Raw genomic sequence first — 23,293 nt, forward strand, 5'->3', positions numbered from 1 at the left:
AGACAGAAACCACTGAGGAGCTACAGTACACATTTCTAAACCCCGGTTGAAATAACTTCAGTGTGCGCCCCCCCTCTCTCTCCGGGTCTCTCTCTCCCTCTCGCTCCCTCTTTCTCTGACGCGGGGGGTTTGCCCTCAAAATAAACTCATTGGCTCATAGGGGGATAGAGAGAGAGAGGGAGAGAGAGAGAGAGACAGAGAAGTCATCAGCCGGCCGACAGGAGGGGAGTCACTTTGGTTCAGTACTCTGCCGCGGACAGAGAGCGCGAGGAGGTGTGGGTTTGACAGCAGAAAGAATTGCGACACCTTCAACTTGTCGTTTTCTGTTTGGGTGACTGCTGGTGTTCGTCCTGTGGTGGCTTTTACTTTTTGCGCCTGAGCTGATGCTGGCATGAAGCCGACACTCTCCGCGCGCCTGGCGCATTAGGGGCTCCTCACCGGGACGCACGGCGCATCTCCAGAGAGACACTGGGAGCAGAGGAGAAAGGTCTATTTGGAGTTCCACTTATGGATGTTATATGTTAAACTTTTTGATCGCCATTTTAGTCATAAATCCTACTTTGAATCATCTTTTTGACCAACGCTGATGATTGATTTTGCGTTCCTTCTGCGCGCGTCGGATGAGAGTCGATCTTTTTTGCGTGTTTGTTTGTGTCTTATTTCTGGAGGGAATGTTCTTCATCACAGCACGGATAACGGATCCCTGACTCTGTCTGGCTCATATGAAGATCCTGTCCAGGATGTTACAGTCTAAGCGGCCCAGGCATCATTGGGCCAGCGTCCACCACCATCGACACATATCACCACATAGCTGGGGGTCCCGCTGTGTGTAGGAATTATCTCCCTGCGCACTCTGCCTCCACCCGGGGCAAGAAAACGGAATCTTATCCAATAAGTGTTTGGTGAACATTGACATTGGCTTTACGAGTCTCACCTCTGGGCTACTATGCAATTACAACTGATCTCCTTTGTTTTGATCATCTTGCACTGCATGGATTACACTGGTGGTCAGCAGCACAGCAGCTCCAGGCACCGGCAACATAAACGTGAGTATGGGTTCAGAGTGCGCTGCGATGCTGTTCCCGGAGTTTGTTTTACGCATAAGCACGCTCCCTGTGTCCGGTTTTATCCACATTTTCTCCTTTATCTATTTAATTCTTAATTCAGCGTTTATTTATTATTGATTACAGTTTTACTGAGAGGAGAGGAGCAAGTCACAGAAGCACTGTACACCTTCTTCTACAAAACTGAGCATCAGATATTAAATCTGTTTTAAAGATAGATTAGATTAAAGCCAATAAATGTGGCTACAGGCACATTAAGTTTTGGTCACTGTATTTAATTGAACTTAAAGGCTACCTAAAGGTCACCAAACAGTCCTACACGCGCGCACAACTGGGAGCGCGCGGATATTTTCCTTTGGTGTAAGTTTTTTCGAGATCTGACAGCATAAATTACATTTTACATTTACATTTTTCTCCCTCCATTTGATTATATAAAACTTCGAGAGAAGAGAAATAATCCTGATTCTCGCGTTATTCATTGTTAAAGATATGAATGTGTCTTTTGTCACCAATCTCCACCCTCCCACCCTACTTTTCTCCACTGTGAGCTTTACGCCATCCAGTTGTTTCACTCACAAAATTAATGTTATAAAATGGGAGTAAATGTTAAATTGGTTGTTTTTTGCTAATTTCAGCGCAAACCTCAGCCTATTAGCCTACACATCAATAACACAAACAGCCGTACCACCATTTTTAGCCCCCCTTTAATACGTTTCCTCTCACCCTTAATTGGATAAATTAATTGCTCTGGAGCGTTCTGTCGCTGCTCTTTGCGCTCGGTCTCCTGGCTCCCGTCGCTCTCTAGCGGTCAGAGCAGCAGACTTCAGGCACAAAGTGCGCGTGAGAGTGTGTGTGAAGGCCCGCTGTCAGGGCTCAGATGCATTTTCACAGGTGAAGCAGAATCCAACTCCAATTTGTTTCACACTGCCACATTTTAGAATTTATGGGGAGAAGTTTCTTCTGATTGTGGCTCAGATCACAGGGAGTACAGTTGGGTTCACTTTTATGCCTGTCAGATACAGAACTCAGCACCATACTTTTAAATGATGTCCCATATTGTATCAAATACAGCTTGACAGCTCCACAGAAACAGCAGGGATGTTCCACTCTTCAGTCTGCTGCTATTTTATCTTCCATATATCTCCTCGCTCTCCAACATTATGTCTCATCTCCTGAGCTATTACCAACCCCTCTCCATCACACCACGAAACAACTATCAATACAGTATATTTTTCTCTTCTTCCTACGCACACTTTATCGCTGAGGGTCTCCAGATGTGCTGTGCGACTGGGTCTGTTGGAGAGGAGCAGTGATAGCTGGAATATTCCATGTATCACTCGCCAGAAAACTCACAGTGAGCTACAATAATAGACGCCGGAGGTGGTGTTTTTATCCCTGCCACCTGGGCTGAAGCTTCTCTTTACATTTAATCACAGAGCTCAGATTTGCAGGACCAGATAGAGGAAAGTTTTCCCCTATGACCGCCAAAGTGGGAAGTTTTAAGCAGAGAGTCAGAGCATCTGGGGTTAACGGTGTGTTTATTACGCAGTTAGAAAGAGGTCTCGGGGTTAATGTTGCTCTGTTCAGTGTAGTTTAAATCAGAGCAGAAGAACTGAGCATGCAGCATGATGCTGTTCTGCAGGAAGACACAGCACATAAACAGCATATTAAGCTGATTTAAACTGCAGCAAACATTTAAAGAGATTCGACACTATAATAAAAGACAAGAGAATGTCCCTGTCCTGTACTGTTTGTGTTACTTGTACTTAAATGATGTAGGATAGTGAGATGATGTAATGTTTGTTGTACGCCCTGCACTGCATCCAGGCTCACACATTCTCTCTCTAAATGTTTATTTCCCCCTAAACAGTATTAAAGAGCCTCTCGACACAGTGTGAGAGAGAGGAGGGGGGCTACAGGGGCTCAGAGGACTCGCTTCCTCAAAACATGCGCTTAGACTGAAAACAGAGCGTGCTTTAGATGAATATTAGACATTTTTAAATGAGTATGAGTTGGATTTTTTTGCAAGGTGAAACTTATACATCACCTCTAAGATCTATATTTCCCCTGTTGGATGTCATTAAACTTTTTTTCCTTTTATTTACTCTAGTTTTCTTTACTGATACATGACCAGGGACATTTCTATACGTTTAAAGATCAAGAATATCAAAGTTAAACCAGAAAGAACGCAGAAAGATTGGATGTACTTTCATGACTCTCTTGCCCCAGTGCATGCTGGGAGGCTTCTACATGCCTGGACTATACATTATAAACAGTCTACTAATGTTAGTTTTCATTTGTTGTCCTCCAGTACATTATTGAACATTGTAGACCACAAACATAAATATAAATTTGTTAATAATATTGCTGCACTTTTGTCAGTAAAAATAAGCCAATAAAAACGGTAATTGATGCCAAATTTGATTAAATAATTTAAGATCCAGATGCTAAAAAGTGTTTGACAGGATAAAAAATGTAAAACCTTTTATTATAGAGCATATTCACATACCCAACCAGGATACAGTTGTGAGATGACTTAAGCAATACTTCATTTCCGTCGAAGGTTTCGTCCAACTTGACTCATTAATTGACAAAGCTTCTAAGAATCCAAACTTCCGCCGCGCCTGCAGTTATCTCACACTTCCAGAGATACGAGGGAGGACGGAGGGATTAGCCGGTGAGGGGGTGAATGAGTACATACTTCAGAGAAAAGGAAAGGGGGTAAGAGCGAGCTGGAAGTCAATGACCAACGAGTCAACCGGGCAAAATTACCACGCAGACGCTGAACCCGAGCTCAGCGCTTCCTGTCTGTGATGATGCATCCACACATGAAGGCATGTGGGCGGCTGGGTGATAACAGAGTAACTATACAGTATAGTTTGTTAAGAAGAAGTCGATCTGTGCCCTTCATGAAGCAGTCGTGTTTCTGTGTGTGCAGGCATGTGAATGTGTGTATTCTGATGTGACTTTGTCGGTATGTTGCGCAAGACGCCGCCGTCCGACTGAGGTTTTGTCTGTGCAAGTGCGAGGGCAAGGCCAAATTCCTGCGCCTTAAGACTTCTGTGAATCAGGGCAGCTTGGCAGGAACACATGTGGGCAAACAGACAGCAGTAGTAAAGACTGTTGAGATATTTCAAACAAAGTGTCCATGATGTATTTTAAACTGGCAGCTAAACCAGAACTGAGAGGAGAAGGGAGAGGGCCGGTTCGAGGTGGTTTGAGATGCCAACGCTGGAGAGGATTCCTGCAGCGCTGACAGGGGTTGCTTTTGATTTGACCACCATGTGTGAATACTGAAACACTGAAGAACACTCAAACAGTGCCTGTGGGAATGGAGCACCAATGCAGCATGGGTGCACAAGTGTGTAAACTCCTGTCCATTGCTTTTACCTACACATTGACTCTATAACACGGGTGTCTCTCCTGGAACAGGTACATGCTCATCTTTGAGTCAATTTCCTCACTCCCAAAAGCCCTTAGCCATTTTCTGGATTTAACTGAAGCCGTGTGTAGTGTTGTCCTTTCAAAGCATACGTTCTTATCCAACCATCCAAACCTTCTTTGTTCCTGCCGTTGTCCCTGAGTCCAATCAGATACAGAAATGGATGATATAAAGCTTTTCCAGGACACCGACAAAAAGAAATCCCTCTGATTTTTATTCTTTCTTTGTGTTTTTTTGAAGAATTTAAGCCTGAAACTTTTCTGTATGTTCTTTGTATTTCTACCATGTGTTTCTAGCTACATCTACATATGCCTGTACTATTTTGGTAATGAGCTTCAACACATTATCATTCTGAAACACACACGCTCCAGAGACATTACAAATGTCAACACGCTATTAAAATGATTGAAACCTACAACTTCAGCGCTCATCCATGACGGACAGGGTGAGAAGTGGAGGATACAACTCTGTAAAACTTGTATCAAATGTATCAACATAATCTTAACACCTGTTGGCCTACTGATGTCCTTAAACTGAGCTGTAACAGTATAAATAGCAATGTGCTAACAGTCACTGTGCTGAGGGAGGAGGTGATTGGTCCTCTATGCAGTAATTAATTACTGAAGGATGCAGTAACAACCCTTCACTCACGGAAACAAAAAACATGATGCAACAATAAATATTTCATAATAATACCTTTTTTAAAAATTAAAATCTTAAGATAAACATTCAAATAGTTTCCATCTTTTAAAAATGATAGTGAGCGTATATCAAGGTGCTATTTGTGGTCGAGGCAGTGTTTCATTCGTTTACTGACACTGTCCAACATAAACCTACAGAATAGTTGTAATAAGTGAGATGTTATTATTCATAATGTCACAATGCATTATTGGTGGTTGACCATTAAACATTAAAACATTCATAAAACAAGAGTTAGACGCCTTCGCTGCAGGACTGATGCTGCTGTTGTAACTAAAGGGTTTACAGTAGCAGGCACACTGGAGCCACGAGAGTCTGAATTACAGTTTGAAAACGTGTGGACTGTCATCACTTCAACAATCTGTTTGAAAAAGTTTTCAGCCTGATGCTGTATTTTTGCAGGACAACATAATAAAAAAGTACAAAAACTGAAATACCAATTGTACATGACACGGATGACATCCATACGATATGGAAACTCAGTTAGGGTCAGTCAAAACCCTACTTTGGGGTTTGATTGCTGGTGGTGGCCTATACAGATAGCTTTGTTAAAGTAGTTACAGGTACGTAGGAGGTCATTCTCTGTGTATTGGTTGTTTAAGGTAATAACATGAAACTCTTAGAGCCTTGATGTAGGAATACCTGAGTAGGAGGTTTGAATGAAAGGGTAAGAAGACAGAAGAAGATGTTGTGAAGACTTGATCCTCGACAAATTTGATTCCCTACATGTTTCCAAGCAAAATTAGTTTCAGTTTTACATTAAGTTTTACTGTACCCAATTATTGGCACCAACAGGAAGGTGAATTTCAAATGTTGTGGTCATGATACTTTTCTCTTTCGTTGTTAAAATTGCCAAAAAAATCCTGTGATACGTGAAGTTGATATTCAAACATCGCCCTGCTCCCGTCCACAGAGATCTCTGGTGTGAGCTCGGGGTGCCAGCAGGGTGGCTGTCTGACCTGCTCTGACTACAATGGCTGCCTCTCCTGCAAGCCGCGCTTCTTCATGCACTTGGAGAGGATTGGGATGAAGCAGATCGGGGTGTGCATGACTTCCTGTCCTCCGGGCTTTTACGGCACACGCTCCCCGGAGAGAAACACCTGCACAAGTAAGCAGATCAAACTTCATGTGTATTATAGAAGAAATATAGAAGAATGTATATATACAGTATATAGAAGAAGTATATAAAAAAGTCTGTAGGTGGGCCTTTAGTGGCCTTTTGTAATCCTTTCTCATATAAAACAAAGAGAAAAAAGTATCTCACACGTGTCTTGAGTTAAATGTTGCCTCTTAAAAGTGTGTTTCATTTTCAGCTCATACGTATACATCCTGTATATGTAACACACAGCACACACTCCATAAATAAACGCTGTGTGTCTGTCTCTGTCAGAGTGCAGGTCGGAGTGCGACTCCTGCTTCAACAAGAACTTCTGCACGCGCTGCCGAGCAGGGTTCTACCTCCACCTGGGCAAGTGCCAGGAGAGCTGCACCGAGGGGCTGGTCCGCAGCGACGCACAGAGGGAGTGTGTTCCTAGTAAGTGTTTACTACTTCTATTTATCAGGCAAGGGGACCAAACGCAGGGCTCGCCCTTTATTTACCTCTGTTCACCTTGTATTTATCCCTCATTAGCCATGCGGAGTTCACCAAATACATCTGACTCTGGAATGAAGCCTGAAATGTGTTTATGTGTTACATTTGGCGTCCACATTCACAGAGACACCGATGTGCTTTTGTGTTTACAGAGTGCCCTGCAGAGTGTGAGGCGTGTGTGAACAGTGAAACATGCACGCGGTGCCGGCCCGGCCTCTACCAGCTCGCCGGGAGGTGCCACCATGTCTGTCCAGAGGACTACGAGCCCAATGACAAGATCATGGAGTGCACGGCGCAAGGTCAGACCAGTGTGTGTGCATGTGTGTGGATATGTCAGAATATATAGCAGACTAAGACGCTTATCCTGTTGGTTAGGGGGCCCCACCCGTGTTTTTGGCCCTTTATCTTGAATTGTTACAAACACATGAAGGAAAAGAAACTTTAGAAAAACAAATTCTCATAAAATCACTTCTCTTTCTCGTTTCTTTCCCATCAGTGCACTGCGAGGTGGGTGAGTGGAGCGAGTGGAGCCCCTGCTCTCGGTCTGGGAGAACCTGTGGGTTCAGGCGGGGCCAGGAGACGCGCACACGCCTGGTCCTCCAGTACCCATCGCCCTTTGGGAACCCGTGCACCGAGATCTCAGAGATCAAAGAGTGCCTGGTCAAGAGGAGGAAATGTGCAGGTAGGGACACAACACTGTGGCAAAGCTGCAGTGTGTTTGTGTTTCAGCGTGTGTCAAATCCCGACTCAAGTGAGGATCTGCATTTGTACCTAAAGCTGCTAGAAACCCAAATCCACTGTTTCCTTCTAACTGTGGGATTTAGGGTCTTCTGTACATATTTGTACATTGAATCTAAAGTATAAGACATTTGTTTCAATCCAAATTTGAAATATTGTCATAGTGATGGTTTGAATTATTGGGCTTGGGTTGAGCTAGAAGTTAGGAACTTGTATTTTGTGTGTCTAGGCCCTTGTCGACAAAGTGCTACCTCTTAGCTGAGCTTGTCCTGTACATGTGCACGTTGTGGTCCTGCTTCCTTTTAAGAGTCAAACATATCACACACTGTGAGTCTGTGCAGGGGAAAATGCTTGCTGTTTCGGTGGCATGCTGTTAACCGCGTCGTCTGCACCGACCCAGTGGCAGCAATAACAGCTTATAAACTACATAGACAAATAGAAATAGTAAATTATCTCGCTGATGGTCTTATCTTCTTTTGAAGGTCATGAAGACACATCAGTAATAATTTCAGTCTGTGTTATAACCAGCTGAAAAAATCCTCATAGAAGCTTTAAGTTTGGATATTTATTACGAAAATTGAGCAATTAATTCCAGGAACCAATAAGAGGAACACAGAAACCCTTTGGCTCTTCACACTGTCGTCTACAAGTGCTTTTTAATGGCCACGCGTCATTACTGACGACTGCAGGTGTCAAGTCTCAACTGTGGGGGCGTTTGACGATTGTGGGTGAGCGTCAACCGAAGGATTTTAGCTTTGACAACAAATAAGAGCGTCTCATCTGACCTTATGCCAGCTGCTGACTGTAACATGGACAGCAAAGCCTTTTGTTACTCACCATTCAGTAACCAATAGTTACGAGTATTTTTCATTCCTGCTTCGTCCTCTGATTCTGAGGCGGCTAAAACATACGTGTTAGCTCTACACTGATTGTCACATGTGCTCAGTGGTGTACTCAGGAGAGGGGGCAGGGGGGCAGGGGGGGAAATTGCCCCCCTTGGTGCCCCCATGTTTGAAATAATGCAGCGAAAGTGCCCTCATGGATGTAGTAGATAAAAATGATAGAGTGCCCTCTCAGGTGCCCTTCCAGTGGATAATTGATACGTGTTGGAAAATGAGTTAGCCTCCACACCTACTACATGCGAGACAATGAGCCCTTATGGGATGCCTATAGTTGAGCCTAGTTGCCCCAATCTTTGTACTAGTGCCCCACAGCATACAACTGGTGCCCTTTTCAATTATTTTTGCCCCTGCCCCTCAAACAGCCTGAGTACACCACTGCTCGTGCTATTGTTGTGCGAGGTAGATGTCAATCAAAATGTGATCGGCCACGCCCATGCAGTCTTGAGAAAAGATAAATGAGCTGCTTTTAAAGTTTAACCGGCGAACTTTTATTTTCACTCAGATTTTTGTGGAGGCTTCAGATACTCTCAACTTTGATATCACGTATAAAATGTTACTATATCAAGGCAAATGTCCAGCTTTAAACAACCAAAAACAGGGTTTTTAAATGTGCACATTCCAGACAGGGTCTATTGTAGACGCTGTTGACCCATCACACCCACTGCCAACATTGTATTTGTGACACATGGCACAATTTCTGCTCTATGAATCCCAGACCCTGCTGCTACAGCTTGTACAATCAGAGCGGGCCGCTCTTCCGCTCAGGACTCCGGCTGTTTACTCAGAGGATTGTCATTGTGGTTAGAGTGAGGACAGTGGGGGGAACACACATGTGTGATGTTGCAATGGGTATATTGTGTGTTTTCCCACGAGACCTCTTTGGACTTTTAAACAGTAAAACCGCTTTCTCTGCTGCTAGTAAACAAGGAATAGCGTGATCATTACTAATGAAGGGAGTGAAAACTGCTTTCAGACGGGCTCGTCTCTGTTTAAAACCCTCTGCTGTGGTGCATTTACGATCACTCTGTGTTGTGTGTGTGCTGCGTGTGTGGGGTTTGTGAGCGGGTTGGCGGCTACGGATGGTTGTTTTTTAGCCTGGATTCTGTAGTGTTAAATGACAGATCGCAGACAGGGTAGGAGGCTGAGATCCAGCCCCCTGGGGCCTCACACTTACAGAACAAACAGTGTGTGTGTACGTGTGTGTGTGTGTGTGTGTGTGTGTGTGTGTGTGTGTGTGTGTGTGTGTGTGTGCGTGTGCATGTGTGTGTGATGCAGCAGAAAGCAGTTGACTCTGGAGCAGAAACAGCCAGCTCAACATCAACATCCTCCCCCTGGGAGGCACGCGGCGACCAGGGGATCAGTATTGGTTTATCCCCACAGCTGCCAATACATACACACACACACACACACACACACACACACACACACACACCTACACACACATATCCTCACACACACACACACACACACACACACGCACACACACCTACACACACATATCCTCACACACACACATGCAAACCAAGACATGCAAACACAAATCCAGATACAGATACACCCTCGCCATTTCCAATAAGTCACACACATGCACCAATTCATACTCGCACGCTCACTTGGGCACACCAAACATACACACGCACGCACACACACACGCACACAAATACTCACACATACCATCTCTGTGTCACTAAAATAACTACACAGCCGTTGCTGTTGGTGGTAATTTGTGAAGAGAGTCAACTGGGTCGACGTGATTTGTAAGGCAGACTGTGAAATGTGCCCTCTGTCGGCCCCCGCTGTCCCTCTCTCGCTTACTTTCTATCTGTATCTCTCTGCTGATCCGTTCCCCGGCTTCGTCCCCTCACACACACACACACACACACACACACACACACACTCCCAACCACACCAAAGAAAACATAGACCCCCATATAAGCTCCCTGTTGGCGCTCCCAGTCAGTCGGGTCGGGGCCGAGACTGTAGTGTGGAGTTGACGGCTCTGTTGATCTAGTGTGAGCCTGCTGAAGAGGGGCAAAGAGAGGAGAGGTGAAAGAAAACTGTTTGTATTGTCCCCACTTGTGATTACCCCGTTGCCCCAGCTTCGAGAGCATCTGCGGTGAATGAGAGCTAATTATCTGCTTCGGCGCGTCCTCTCCTCGCTGTTTACGTTCTGCACACGCTAGGGGGTCAGTGGTCCGACCTCAGAGAGCCCCCGGTAATCCTCCAGCAGCCCTCAGACACTGATACATCCTCCTCCTCCTCCTTTTTCTTTCCTCCTCTCTTTGCACTTTCTCCTTCTGCTCTCTCCTCCCCCTCCGTCCTGCCTCTCCTCTTCCTGTTCTTCTCCTCGCTACATCGTTTCACTCCTCCGCACAAGTCCACGACTTCGCTCAGTTCGTCTTCTTTCGCCATCATGTTACTCCTGTTCGTTTCGTCTTTCCTCATCCCGAAACCTCTTAAATTCTTGGTCAGTGAGAAGATCAATGCGACCGTCATACAGCATGTAGCTTTAGCTTAGCTTAGCATACAGACTTAATGCAGAGGGGATAAGTTAGCCTGTGTCCAAACTTTTAAAATCCTCATACTGCGACCTTTAAGGCTAATTTATTCACACATCTCGTTTTTTTTAAATCTGTAGGCAAACAAAAGTCATAAATTGTTGTTCTTTGGCGAGTTACACGCTAAGAGTATCAGGCGAATTCTCATAACTTCAGACAAAGCCAGGCTAGCTTGTCTCCACTGCTCGCAGTAAGCTACAGTAATCCACTCCTGGCTCCAGCTTCATATCTTCTGCACAGATACGAGAGTGGTATCAATCTAGTCGTATAACATCCTGCAACAAAGCACATCTCCCAAAATGTTGTCTAAATCTGAGTGTAGTCTTACACCTCGAGCTGTACAGGCCTGTACTACTTGCGGTTGATGCTGGTAAACCTCTGAGTGATGTTTTGAATTACAGATAAAAATCAGAGAAGTTATTAAACTGTAGGAAACAAGCTGACACATTCAGATTTAGAGACAGAAAAGCTTGGCTCTGGTCCGTGTTATCCACGCCTAGAGATTGTGAATGTTTACACACACATCCTCATCCGCTGCCGTCTCTTAACTTAATCCTGGCTAATTTGTCCTTCGATGGACCTGCGGTTCACCTCCATATCTCTGGAGCCGGATAGAACAGATGCCCTCTGCAAACCTTAGCTCCCTTTAACTCCCACACACACACACACACACACACACACACACACACACACACACACACACACACGCACACACAGAAGCATACAGTTAAACAAGCTAGCATCAACGAGTCAGTGAGGGGGAATTGATACACACACACATACATTCACACTTACACAACCAGAGCCCCCCTCATGACATCCTGGCGGCCATGCGGCAGGCATTCCTCTCGTGGGACAGCCCATAGCCTTTAATCCCAGCTTGGCTCCCGCCAAAAGCTCCCCGGACGACAGAACGCCTGCCACGGAGGATGTGCCACCATAAAATACACAATGCTCCTCCAACCGCACACACATACGCACACACGCACAGCTCGCAGTGTCCCACCATGTTAAGCCCCTCTCCGTGCTCTCAGTACAGTTTACTGACTCCTGTCCTTTGTGATACCCCGTAACAGATTTCCAGAAGTTACATTAGAGCCAAAGACAATTCAGCTGGTCCACACGAGCTGTGTTTACACTGTGCAGGCAGGGATTACAGAGGAGTAACACAGGGTGAAAAGTTTAACACATATCTGCGTAAAATATCCCTCATTAACCAGAGATTATAGTGGTGTTGTTGTTCTGGGGACAAATTAAATCTGTGGACTGAATGTGGCACTGATTGTGAGTGGACGAGGTGACAGTGAGGCTTATTTTATGCTTACTTTACTGCCAGTCTTAGTGCTAAATCTTAAATGAGGCCCTCTGAGAGTGTCTACATGAGTGACATGTTGTAGACTGGCAACAGAGGTTTGCAAGAGCGCTCTTATGTTTCACCATTTTTAATGACTTTGGTTTGTATTCTTTCTTTTACGAGCTGTTGCTAGATAACATAAAGACAGTGCTGAAAGCTTGGTGTTAAATAAATGCTTCCGTTGCTTCACAGTTGTAGCACTTACATCAGCTGATTACGAGTTTGGCCTTTCTTATTTCTGTCAGTATTATCTAAAGCCAGGAGGCTGTCAGCTAGCCCGACTATGTTTGAAAATCTGCATCTCCATCTACATATAGTTACCTGTAGAAATCCCTTCTAAAGCTCACTAATTTCCCTTAACATTTAACAACAAAATGTTGCATTTACAGAGAATTACTTGCTTGAATTACTTAAATAACTATTTCCAAGCAAGCACTGAAGATGCCACCTTTTACTGGTCAGCAAAATAAAGTTACAGCGTTACCTGCATGTTGGTTGTTGAATTGTTTCAATTTGGAAAGTGGCCAGCAAGCAGTTTCCTCCTACTTTCAGTCTTTATGCTAAGCTAAGCTAATCACCAGTGGCGTACTCAGGCTGTGAGCATTTTTAGCAATAGAGGCATACCATGAGGGTACATTGTCTCACACAGAGGAGTGTGCAGAGGCCAACTAATTTTCCAACATGTATCATTACCACCATTATCCACTGGAAGGACACCCAGAGGGTACTTTATCATCTTTTATCAATGACAGGGGCAGCCATGAGGGCACTTTCACTTCGTTTTTTCAGACATTGGAGCACAAGGGAGGCGATTGCCTCCCCTTGACGCCCCCCTTGAGTACATCACTGCTAATCACCCCCGACTTCAGCTCAATACTGAGCAGACAGACGTACCAGCAATACTAAACTTCTCAATCGTCTCTCCTCGCAAGGGCGCAGAGAAAAATGTCTCTGGACGCTACAACCAATCAAAGCAACACGATGTGTGACGCAGCAGTGGACTGCTCCAACGACCAATTTATATGGCTTCATCAAACCGCCCGATAAAATATAAACAGTTGTGATTGGCCTGACCTGAATCAGGTCGGATGGAAAACGGGGACCCAACACATCTGCCAGTAAATAAAACATGTTTGTAGATTTGTCTGTTTCTCAGGCTAAATGACAACGTTGTACTTTTTAAAATCATACCTACAAAATGATTCCGGTATTTTCCATTAATGACACAATATGAAGGAATAGTTTTAATAACGAGTCTGTGCAAAATGACCTGTGCCAAGTCTCTTTAGCAATCCTTTGTTACATTTTTGATCAATTTCAGTGGAAGATGTGGGTTACACAAAACACTTGTACATTTGCGCACCAGCTGGAGCTCTGGTACAAAAACATGTATTCAGTAGTACGACAGCGTTGTACCCTTATTGCACTAGTCTCGTGTGTTTTTCCCAAAGCCAAGCACTCATCCACCGCCAGTCTCAAACTCTCAGTGACATTTCTCATTAAAACATGGTTTTTTGGATGCACTCAGTGTCTGTTGTAAATGATCCAAAACGTCTAAAGGTGTCTCATTTGCGGACCATTACACACATGTCAACACACAGTTTACAGAAAGCCCATCAGAAACTGTTCCAACTAACCAAACGCAGGTTGGTTGGATAAACACTCTCCTAATCATCTCAACACGGGCACGGATTATGTTCCTCCTCTGGCTGGACAAAAGCACGGGGGCTACAGTATGACTAATCCACTGAACTTGTAAATAGTTGTAAATGGTGTCAGGGCAGAGAAAACAATGAGAGCGAAGGGGACTTCCTGTGTTTATAGAGGACAGGGGGCAGACTTCAATGAGTCAGTGCACCAGATTACTCCATCTGTCAGTTCCATCCATCCATGCATGATGCAGCCACTGATTTTTGATAGCCTTTTCTAGGCTACTTACTTTTTACAGAGTTTGAAGTAAACCATGTGAAAACTGTGCTTTCTTTTTTGGGCTTGAGTACATGTTCAAATATTCACTTTAATTCATCTCCTCTCCTTTTTACCTGCATTATTTCTTGAAGTAAAATAAATACAGTGGGCAGGTAGTATACGAAGCTAGACAAGGTCCCTGGTCCATCTACAGCCTGAGTTCAATTAATAAAGAGACAGAGAGTAAAAGAGTGAGCGTACATGAGAGATCTCTTTCTCTCCCTCGCTTTATCGCTTTCTCTCTCTCCCTGTGTCTGTGCCTACACTGCCGACTTCAGCACTTTCACAATCCCCCGACTGGCCGACCAACCAGCCGAGCAGGCCGTGCTGCTCCGTTCCACTCACACATGAACAGCAGCAGTACAACAACAGGAAAGGGCCTCCTCTGCTTTCACTTGCAGGTCCTGTCTCCGACCTCCCTGGGGGTGGATCTTGTTATTATCATTAATAACTGCGGCTCGAGCAGAGATAAACCTTCAGCATTCCAAAACTCTCCGTTTTGTTTATGAGATGGTGTTGCAAGAGCAGATAAATTGGGGGTTTATTTACAGGTTTGCTATTTTGGACAAAGGTCTGCTCATCACAAGGGAGAGGGCTACTGTCTGTGATGTAAGACTGCCATCTAGTGGTGGAGTCAGAGCATTGCAATACGTGTGAAACTGCACCCTGCATTGTTTGTAATGTGTCCTTCGATATGACTTTCTATTTTTACTTAAAGGCTTTATTTATTATGTTTTTTGTTATATTTGTTTTGAGAATTAAACCTTTTTTTCTTGACATTTTTGAAGTAAAGCAGATTTGAAAATTACGCCAGGGAAATTATTCATATTATTACAACCTTTTATTCTTTTGAACTTCCAGGTGGGCGGAGGAAGAACGAGCGAAGAGAGCGGAGGAACCGCAACAACCGGAAAGATAAGGAGAACCCAGATGTGCGACGGGAGAGGAGGCGAGAGAGGGAGCGAGAGAGGGAGAGAGACACGGGTGAACGTGAAGACTCTGATAACAGGAACAAAACAGAGCACCGGCACCGCAGAGGCCACGACACAGAGCCAGTCTCTCCTCATGACGGCCTCGTACAGTAGTGCTCTGGACAGACAAAGTCGAGCACCTCCCCACCCTCCTCCTGTTATCCTCTCATACTTCCTGCTCCCCACCCTCACCCACTGTTCACCCCCCACCTTGACCCCTCTCTGCAGGGGTGTTGCTGCTACCTGTATGATTTGAATATAATGTTTATGCACAAGCAGGATGGGGCACGTTCAGCCACGAGGCCTGGGCCCACTATGGACTTTAAAAAGTCTTGTTTTCTACCCTGAAGCGTCTGCTGCTTCACTTCCACCTCTGAGAGAGTGTCTGTGCTGCAAAGAGCGGGAGACACTGAAGAGACTGCTGTTGGGACTGAAGAGAGAGATGTCTGTGACTGTGTGGAGGACAGACGGACACAGAGACGTTACACTATGTGCTTGTTGATATGGTTATTTAATGGGGCCCTGGTACAACATTGAGCGTCTTGGTTTTGAATGTAGATTTTGCAACATTATGTAGAACAATTGTTTATTATTGTTGTTCCTGTTCTTTAGATCTCTTTACTTTATTTGATTTGGTGCAGATTTTGTAAAGACAAAATTAAAGTGAGTTTGCCATCTTGTGACACTTTCACAACCGCTGCAGACGACAGATGTAGGAGAGCCTGCACGCTGTGAAGAAAAGGAGTATGATCAAACAAGTGAAAACCATTAACATGTGTTCTGTATGTGTTGGACAAAAGCTAGTTTTATCCAGATAAGTGATAAATCTAATCTACCATTGGTTTTCCTTTTGTGTAAATGGAATCTGTGCTCTCAGTAAAGCTCCATTAATAGGAACCAAAAGCACCTGTATGTCAAATAAAACTATAATGGGTTTGTACCTGTGTCTGCTATCTGTGTCTGACTGCCATCTTGTGCACTTTAACACCTTAACCACATCTTAGAGGCGAAGGAAAGTGAAACTCATGTTATCATTATCATAAATACTGATATACATCTCTTAGCGCCACTTAAGTCAAAGAATGTTCTTTGGCTATTGAGAAACATTTGGGTTGTGTTTCAATATTCATACTTCCATAGTATGCCAGAAAAAGATTAAGTATGTCCCAATACATGTATGTCAAATAGCAGAACGCCAAGAATACCAGGACGACCTTCGACTGCATCCAGTTGCACTTTGCAGTATGCAAGCCTGCATGCTTTTTTTGGCCCTTCTGACCCACAGTCTTTCGCAGCAGAAGGTACGATACATCAACTGAGCAACGGAGGAACAAAAAGGAAGAACAGAAAAACCTTCAGGGTCAGTTTAAAAATGGAGGCTTAATGATTTAATAGTGTTGGCCTAGTTAGAATTTTTGAGTTTAAATTTCAATAGGCAGCAAGTGAGAGCGCTGGCAGGCGTGCTGCAGCCTGTGACAGTTATATGAGCAAGAAGATCAAAGTTCATGGCACGACTTTATGACAGTAATATGTGCCAATTGCATTTGTACTGCATGCGAAGTAATTACCGTACAAGGGCAGCTGGGATTTGGAAAGCAAAGATACAGAGCTAACAATTAATAATGGCTGCCATTTGTCTGTGGCAGGAGGGACAGCCTATCCTTTTTCATTAACAATTGTGATATACTTTAATAGTTCCCGAGCACATATTGTGAATCATCAAAAGTGCAGTTTCATCAAATTAAGTTGTCATTGCAGTGACAATATGCACCTGAAGACACCCAACAGTATGTTGCTCCAACCTCACAGGAGGTACATTTCCTAATTGAAAGTGTTTTATTTTGCTTACTGTAGATGTATTACTACTTACTTTAAAGTCAGTCAATAACAGATTTTAGCTGGATTAGCTGCTCGGTCTCACGTGAAAGTCGTCCTCATCACTTGGTCAACCTTTCAGTTGTTCGCCCTCAAACCACCTTATTTTTGAATAACAAGAGAAGCAATAAAGAATCGTGTTTTTTAAAGCTAAACTGTTTATTGTTGGAGTGAGAATCTTTGTTCACCAGTAACATCTATATGCATCAACAGGCATGATGACAGTATTTCCTCCTCATTCATTCAGCAGATAAATCCTCAATAGTATGGACTGTACATGAAAATATATGAAATATTCTTTAGATTTGACATTTGCGAAATATAGATAAGTCACAGTACAGTGTATTTACACAAATCAAAAGGTTTAAGATAAAGCCATGTCTGAAGAGTTAAGGGGAATGATACATAAAAGTACCGTGGTTAAAACCAGGATGTTTGAATCAAGATGACCCTACTGCTAAGACAAAAACAAAAGAGGAAACACTGACAGATCTTGAGATTTACCCAGATGCAATGAAGTTGAGACAGAACTATTTATCAATCACAGCTGCTGTTTGTTTTCAACTAACTTAGTGCCCCTGTTCACTTCATTTTAGCCACAAAATCCTCGCCCTTCTTGATGGAGGCCTTCAGCTCACCCATGGCATCAGCCACCAGGTTCTCCTCGAAGGCAGTCAGCTTGCCCAGCCCAAGGTTCTTCTCAATGCCATTCTTCCCCAGAAGCAGAGGTGTGGAGAAGTACTTGCACTCGGTCTCCTCTGACCTGACATAACCGCACTCAACCACACCCTCCTTTCCATTCATGGCGTCGAGGACTGAGAAGGTGAAGCGGGCACCTGCGTAAGCCATGGACAGGGTAGCAGATCCAGCTCCAGCCTTGGCCTTCACCACCTCTGTGCCGGCCTCCTGGATCCTGCCAGTCAGGGCAGCCAGCTGATCAGCAGGGAACTCTACCTTTGGTGTGCACTGGGAGATCAGGGGAATGATGGTCTTCCCTGCATGACCTCCAATGACTGGGACATTCACACGAGCTGGGTCAAGGCCTTTAAGCTCTGCCACAAAGGCGTTTGCTCTGACAATGTCCAGGGTTGTGACACCAAACACTCTGTTGGGGTTGTACACTCCATGTTTCTTCATGACCTCTGATGTAATAGGGATGGTAGAGTTGACAGGGTTAGCAATAATGCAGATCATAGCCTCTGGGCAGTTGCGGGCACAGGCATCGGCCAAGGTGGCAACAATGGTGGCGTTGGTGTTGAAGAGGTCATCACGGGTCATGCCAGGTTTTCTGGGCACACCGGCGGGAATGACCACGACTTCGCAGCCCTGCAGAGCAGCATCCAGCTGATCGGGACCCATGTAGCCGGTCACATGGGCTCTGGTCTCGATGTGGCTGAGGTCTGCAGCCACCCCGGGGGTGTGGGCAATATCATACAGGGAGAGTTGACTCACCAGGGGGCTATTCTTGAGAAGCAGAGATAGAGGTTGGCCTATGCCGCCGGACGCTCCTAGCACCGCCACCTTGGCGTTGTTCTGCGAAGAGGTGGACAGGCTCCGAGCAAGGCTCACGGTAGGTCTCACGGCACGGGAGAACATTTTGTTTCTGTTTCTTTGTTTCTTACGTTAGTGAAAATAAAAATTCGTGAAGAGCCCCTCTCCTCTGTGACACCAACGTCCTCTAGCCACGAGCGAACAGGAAGACGCTTGAACTGACATGCGTGGAAAATAGGCGTCGCGCGATGTGACGTCAAATTACGTCAGCGCGCAACGTTGCTACGTCGTCCTCTTTATCTCGGCTTCTTTTTCAGAGGAAAACAAAGCCAGTTAACATTGGAAGTCAGTAAATTAGCAGCGGAAATTTTTGCAGTTACACGTAATTTAAGTGTGCGCCGGACAAACACAGTAGAATCGATAAGTACGGTACGTAAGCAGCCGTTATGTTGTCTCTGTCGTGAGAAAATGCTTCTCCTTGCTGTTTATGTCGCCCTGCTAAAATAAGCTAGCGCCGTCAGTTGAGCTCCGTCTATTTGCTGGAGGCAGAGGACTGCTATCTGCCTAGCTTAGCTACAACAGGTCTTATTGTTATGATCTCGTTGTCATTCGAGAAATAGCTTCATATTGCTTCACTTTTATTTCTACTTAAAATAACAGCAAACGGCTTGACTTTTACTAGCTATGTGTCCAACGTTAGCTAAACTAGTTATGTGGATATTTATAGTATTAGCTGTAGATTTAACTAGAGTAACGTTAGCTCTGTTATCCACCAGCCCTGTCATAAGGCCAGCTGGGTTAGCACAAACTTGTAACAGTTAGCTGACACCGTTCATTGTTGGTAGTCAGTTAACAGAGCAGCCCTTTGTTTCACAGACTTAAACGCTTGAGTCACATTGCAGTCATAGTTTAGTGAATTAACGCTAACGTTTAGCTAATCCGTTTTAATGTCTGGCTTAAAATGCTAGTTGTTTGCCACACGATGTTTGGTTGTCTAATGAGGCTTACACACGTATTAAAACTTTCTTTTCACTGAGCTCTCTTTTTCTTTTGGCAGTTGCAAGTTTGAAGGTCCACCAGGTCTCCTAATGATACATCAGCATTAAGGGCACTTCCAGTAAGTAACAAGTAGCTTGTTGTCAGCCTTGTTTGAGGTTATATATAAATACTTGTATAATTTGATATTTTACAAAGGATGTCATTTGATGACAGTGACTTGCAGTTGAGAGTTTAATAAGACCGTGACACTAGCAGTAAAATAACAATGTACATTATTTGTTGATATACCTCAAGAATATTTGATCATTTGTTGACCTTAAACCACCAAATATTATATTAATAGTCTTGATTTTACATTTCTGTTTTTAGAATGGAATAGCACTCATTGAACACATCACATTAATTTGAACAGGCTCATTGTAACCTTTATTTTCAATGGATCCTTTTTCTCAGTACTTCCTAAGGATGGCTAGTTGTGGGGAGGTCGACCACTCTGTTAGCTCGCTTCCACCCAGTAAGAAAGGCAGCAACAGTGGTGGTGGAAGCGGGAACAGTGCAGAATCATCATGCTCTGGCTCCAGCAACTCATCCCCAGCCCTGTCTGTACCGGAGTGTGCCATCTGTCTGCAGAGCTGCGTCCACCCTGTCCAACTGCCATGCCATCATGTGTTCTGTTTCCTGTGTGTGAAGGGAGCATCCTGGCAGAGCAAACGCTGCGCTCTATGCAGACAGGAAGTACCGGATGACTTCCTGGAAAGGCCTACTCTTCTCTCCCCCGAGGAGCTGAAAGCATCAGCTGGGGGTCGGGCTGGAGCGGCGAGCGATCACGCCTGGTATTATGAAGGCCGAAATGGTTGGTGGCAGTATGATGAGCGAACCAGCCGTGAGCTGGAGGACGCTTTCTCCAAGGGCAAGAAAACGGCTGAAATGCTCATTGCTGGTTTTTTGTATGTGGCCGACTTAGAGAACATGGTTCAATACAGGCGTAATGAGCACGGCCGTAGACGCAAGATGAAGAGGGACGTTTTGGATATCCCCAAGAAGGGAGTGGCAGGACTGCGTTTAGACACTGAGGGTGTTGCTGTGGCCATTGGGGCAGCAGGTCGAGAAAACTCTGCTGACGGGGCTGATACTACAGTAGCAGGTGTACAGCAGCAGGTTACAGGTAACCCTCCTACTGTTACAGCCCCTCCAGCCACTGCCAGACCTCCCACCTCCCTTGGTGGTCAGCCTGGCAGCAGCAGCAGCCCGACTCTGGAGGATGCTCTCTCCCAGCTGCAAATAAGCCCCAGGCCCACACCTCCACATGAGCGGTCTGAGGCTGGAGAAGGAGAGGAAGAAGATGAGGAAGAAGAGGCCTCACCCTCCAGGTCCTCTGACCCTCACACCTCTGTGGATGAGTCTGGCTCTGGAGACTGGAGTGACGACGAGGACGAAGAGGATGAAGAAGAGGAGGGGGGAGATGGTGAGCGCGTGGAGCCCTGGGAGGATCGCCCCCGGAGGCAAAGACTGAATCCAGAGGACAGAGCCCCCCCTGGCGCAGAGTCCGCCTCTCCCCCTTCTTCATCCAGTAGCAGTGGAAGGTCCAGAATGCCTGATGGCCAGTGTACAGTGACTGAAGTGTGAAGTCATCATTGACACCAACATCAGCAAACGGTTCTGTTCCATTTCATTAATTTATTCCTCACTCTATGCTGCCGTTCACTCTGTCACAGATCGGATGTGGGTGGATTGCTCGCTACATAAGCGATAAAGCATACAGTACTCAATCATTTAGTAAACAGCTCAGTTTTAGCTGACAAATTCGGTGCCTCTTTTTGGCTCACAATGATCTGCATGTATCTGTAAGACTTGTTTGTCAGTCTTATCCAAAGTATAAACAGCTAGCAGGAGTAATGTTGGGATTTCATGTCCCAGCACTGAGACAGGAGGTTCAGCTTGGTTAACGGCCAGATGGATGCAGCAGGTTGTTTTGAGCCACAAAATCTCATAACTGTTAATCTAGCACATCATGTGAGGCAGGTGTAACGGACTTATGATGGTGTTTAGCTTCCATCAGTCTGCACACTTTATATCATTTGATTGCAGGCATAACAAGCCTGATCTTTTTAAATGACAGACAGGTGGACAGTAAAAGTGGCTCGCCAACCTTCTTCTGCCAGTTAGTTTGTCATTTGAAATTGAAACGATCCTTACACCCAGAGGGTTTCTGGGAGCCTCAGCCAGATCTGTGACAGTCGAGAGAGGAAGCATAAATGAGGATGATGCTTCTGGAAATAGAGCTGTGTCTTTATATCATGAAAGGCCGCATTCTAATCATCTACACTTTAACTCTCTCAGCTAACATAGCACGCAGTACTGGGCTTGTTACAGCCCAAGTCATCTGACTGCTCTTGTAAAGAACTTTAATCTTTTGATAACTTGCTCCCAGCGTTCAGCCCCCCGTAAAGATTTCCTTCAGTCAGATGAACTCATTATGAAGCCTTTCCTTCAAATTCTGAAATGTAAATGTTAACTTTTAGAAGTGTGAACTGTGGGTTGAAGTAAATCTCTTAAGGTTGTTTAACCAGATGAAGACAGGAAACCGCAAAGTACTTAGTGACGCTCTTCGGCTATGTGGGTCTGAACATTTCCCATTATCTAGCTGAAACATTCTAATGTAACTCTTGAGCCAGCAGGATTATCTGGCTACCTGCTCTTGTGATTTCAATTGACCTTCAACTTTCTGAAACTCTAAAACAAAGCTTGTTTAAAATTAATGTTCATATTAGAAGTACATGCATAATAAATTTGTTTTAACCTTTCCCAGCTTTAAATAATTGGCATTTTAATGTGAAGTATCAGTGTTTACTTTTAAAGCTGTCGAGGCCTCCGCAGCCTCCCAAGTATTCTTATCGTCCCTGACTTAAGTATTCTCAATTGGTGTTTCTAAAGTTTTGTGACTTGTGCATGTTTGAAGAGAGAGTTATTTAAACACTACTGGTTGACAGGATGAGAATCGATATATTTGGGTTGAGTTTGAGTAAATGTTTTTAATTTGTCTTTGTTCCTGCGTTTCTTCCGGTTGTAAATCCTCTTCTGTGCGATGTCTGAGGCAGAACAAGAACATGCCATCGTTATTGGCCATGCTGCAGAGATTCCATGTTATGTTATTTTTATATTTCTTACATGCTTACATCATGAGCTCAGTCTTAGACTTTCCATTCTGAAGAATAAAGTTTGTGTAACGTTTTTTGCTTGGCAACCCTTTTTGTTACTTTGTTTGTAATTTAAGAATAAATTGTGTCATTTCATCATCCTAAAAGGAGAACATTTCTATGCTCTTGATTGTCAGTATATTTGTGGGCCTGGCCCTCCTTTGTTACTGTGTGAGTGTTACATAAGAGTGACTATCAATGGGCCTGTTGTAAGTAAGATTTCACCCCCTTTTCTCCACACCATCACCTGTAGAGAATTGTCTAGAACAGAACAAGGTCACAAAGTGCTTCACAAAAAAGCAGTACCAAATAACGATTTAAAATAAATAAATAAATGCATTTGTACTAAATTATGTCACATGATCAAAAGCCACATTGAAAAAATATGTCTCTAACTGCTTTTTAAATCATTTGACACAGCAAACCGTATATGAGTTGGAAGAG

The 23,293-nt window shown here is 44.5% G+C and overlaps 3 protein-coding genes across 3 annotated transcripts; 2 read left to right on the forward strand and 1 right to left on the reverse strand.

Annotated features, from left to right (window-relative positions):
- The first annotated feature begins 259 nt into the window (after positions 1-259).
- Positions 260-16,214, forward strand: rspo3 (R-spondin 3). Its single transcript, XM_069656321.1, has 6 exons — positions 260-1,046; positions 6,119-6,313; positions 6,596-6,739; positions 6,949-7,095; positions 7,293-7,478; positions 15,178-16,214. The coding sequence occupies exons 1-6, from the start codon at positions 947-949 to the stop codon at positions 15,399-15,401; spliced, it is 996 nt and encodes a 331-aa protein (XP_069512422.1). The 5' UTR covers positions 260-946; the 3' UTR covers positions 15,402-16,214.
- A 1,088-nt stretch (positions 16,215-17,302) lies between these two features.
- On the reverse strand, positions 17,303-18,871 carry mdh2 (malate dehydrogenase 2, NAD (mitochondrial)). Its single transcript, XM_069656012.1, has one exon. It carries the CDS (start codon positions 18,756-18,758, stop codon positions 17,745-17,747), a length of 1,014 nt encoding a protein of 337 aa, XP_069512113.1. The 5' UTR covers positions 18,759-18,871; the 3' UTR covers positions 17,303-17,744.
- A 106-nt stretch (positions 18,872-18,977) lies between these two features.
- Positions 18,978-22,956, forward strand: LOC138584015 (E3 ubiquitin-protein ligase rnf146-like). The gene is made up of 3 exons (XM_069656126.1): positions 18,978-19,082; positions 19,711-19,770; positions 20,106-22,956. Exon 3 carries the CDS (start codon positions 20,118-20,120, stop codon positions 21,276-21,278), a length of 1,161 nt encoding a protein of 386 aa, XP_069512227.1. The 5' UTR covers positions 18,978-19,082; positions 19,711-19,770; positions 20,106-20,117; the 3' UTR covers positions 21,279-22,956.
- Positions 22,957-23,293: the final 337 nt, after the last annotated feature.

This window comes from Semicossyphus pulcher, unplaced genomic scaffold (assembly GCF_022749685.1).
Source record: "Semicossyphus pulcher isolate SPU_LCO1_2020_fin unplaced genomic scaffold, fSemPul1.0.p SCAF_9, whole genome shotgun sequence".
In the NCBI taxonomy this organism is placed as follows: Eukaryota; Metazoa; Chordata; class Actinopteri; order Labriformes; family Labridae; genus Semicossyphus; species Semicossyphus pulcher.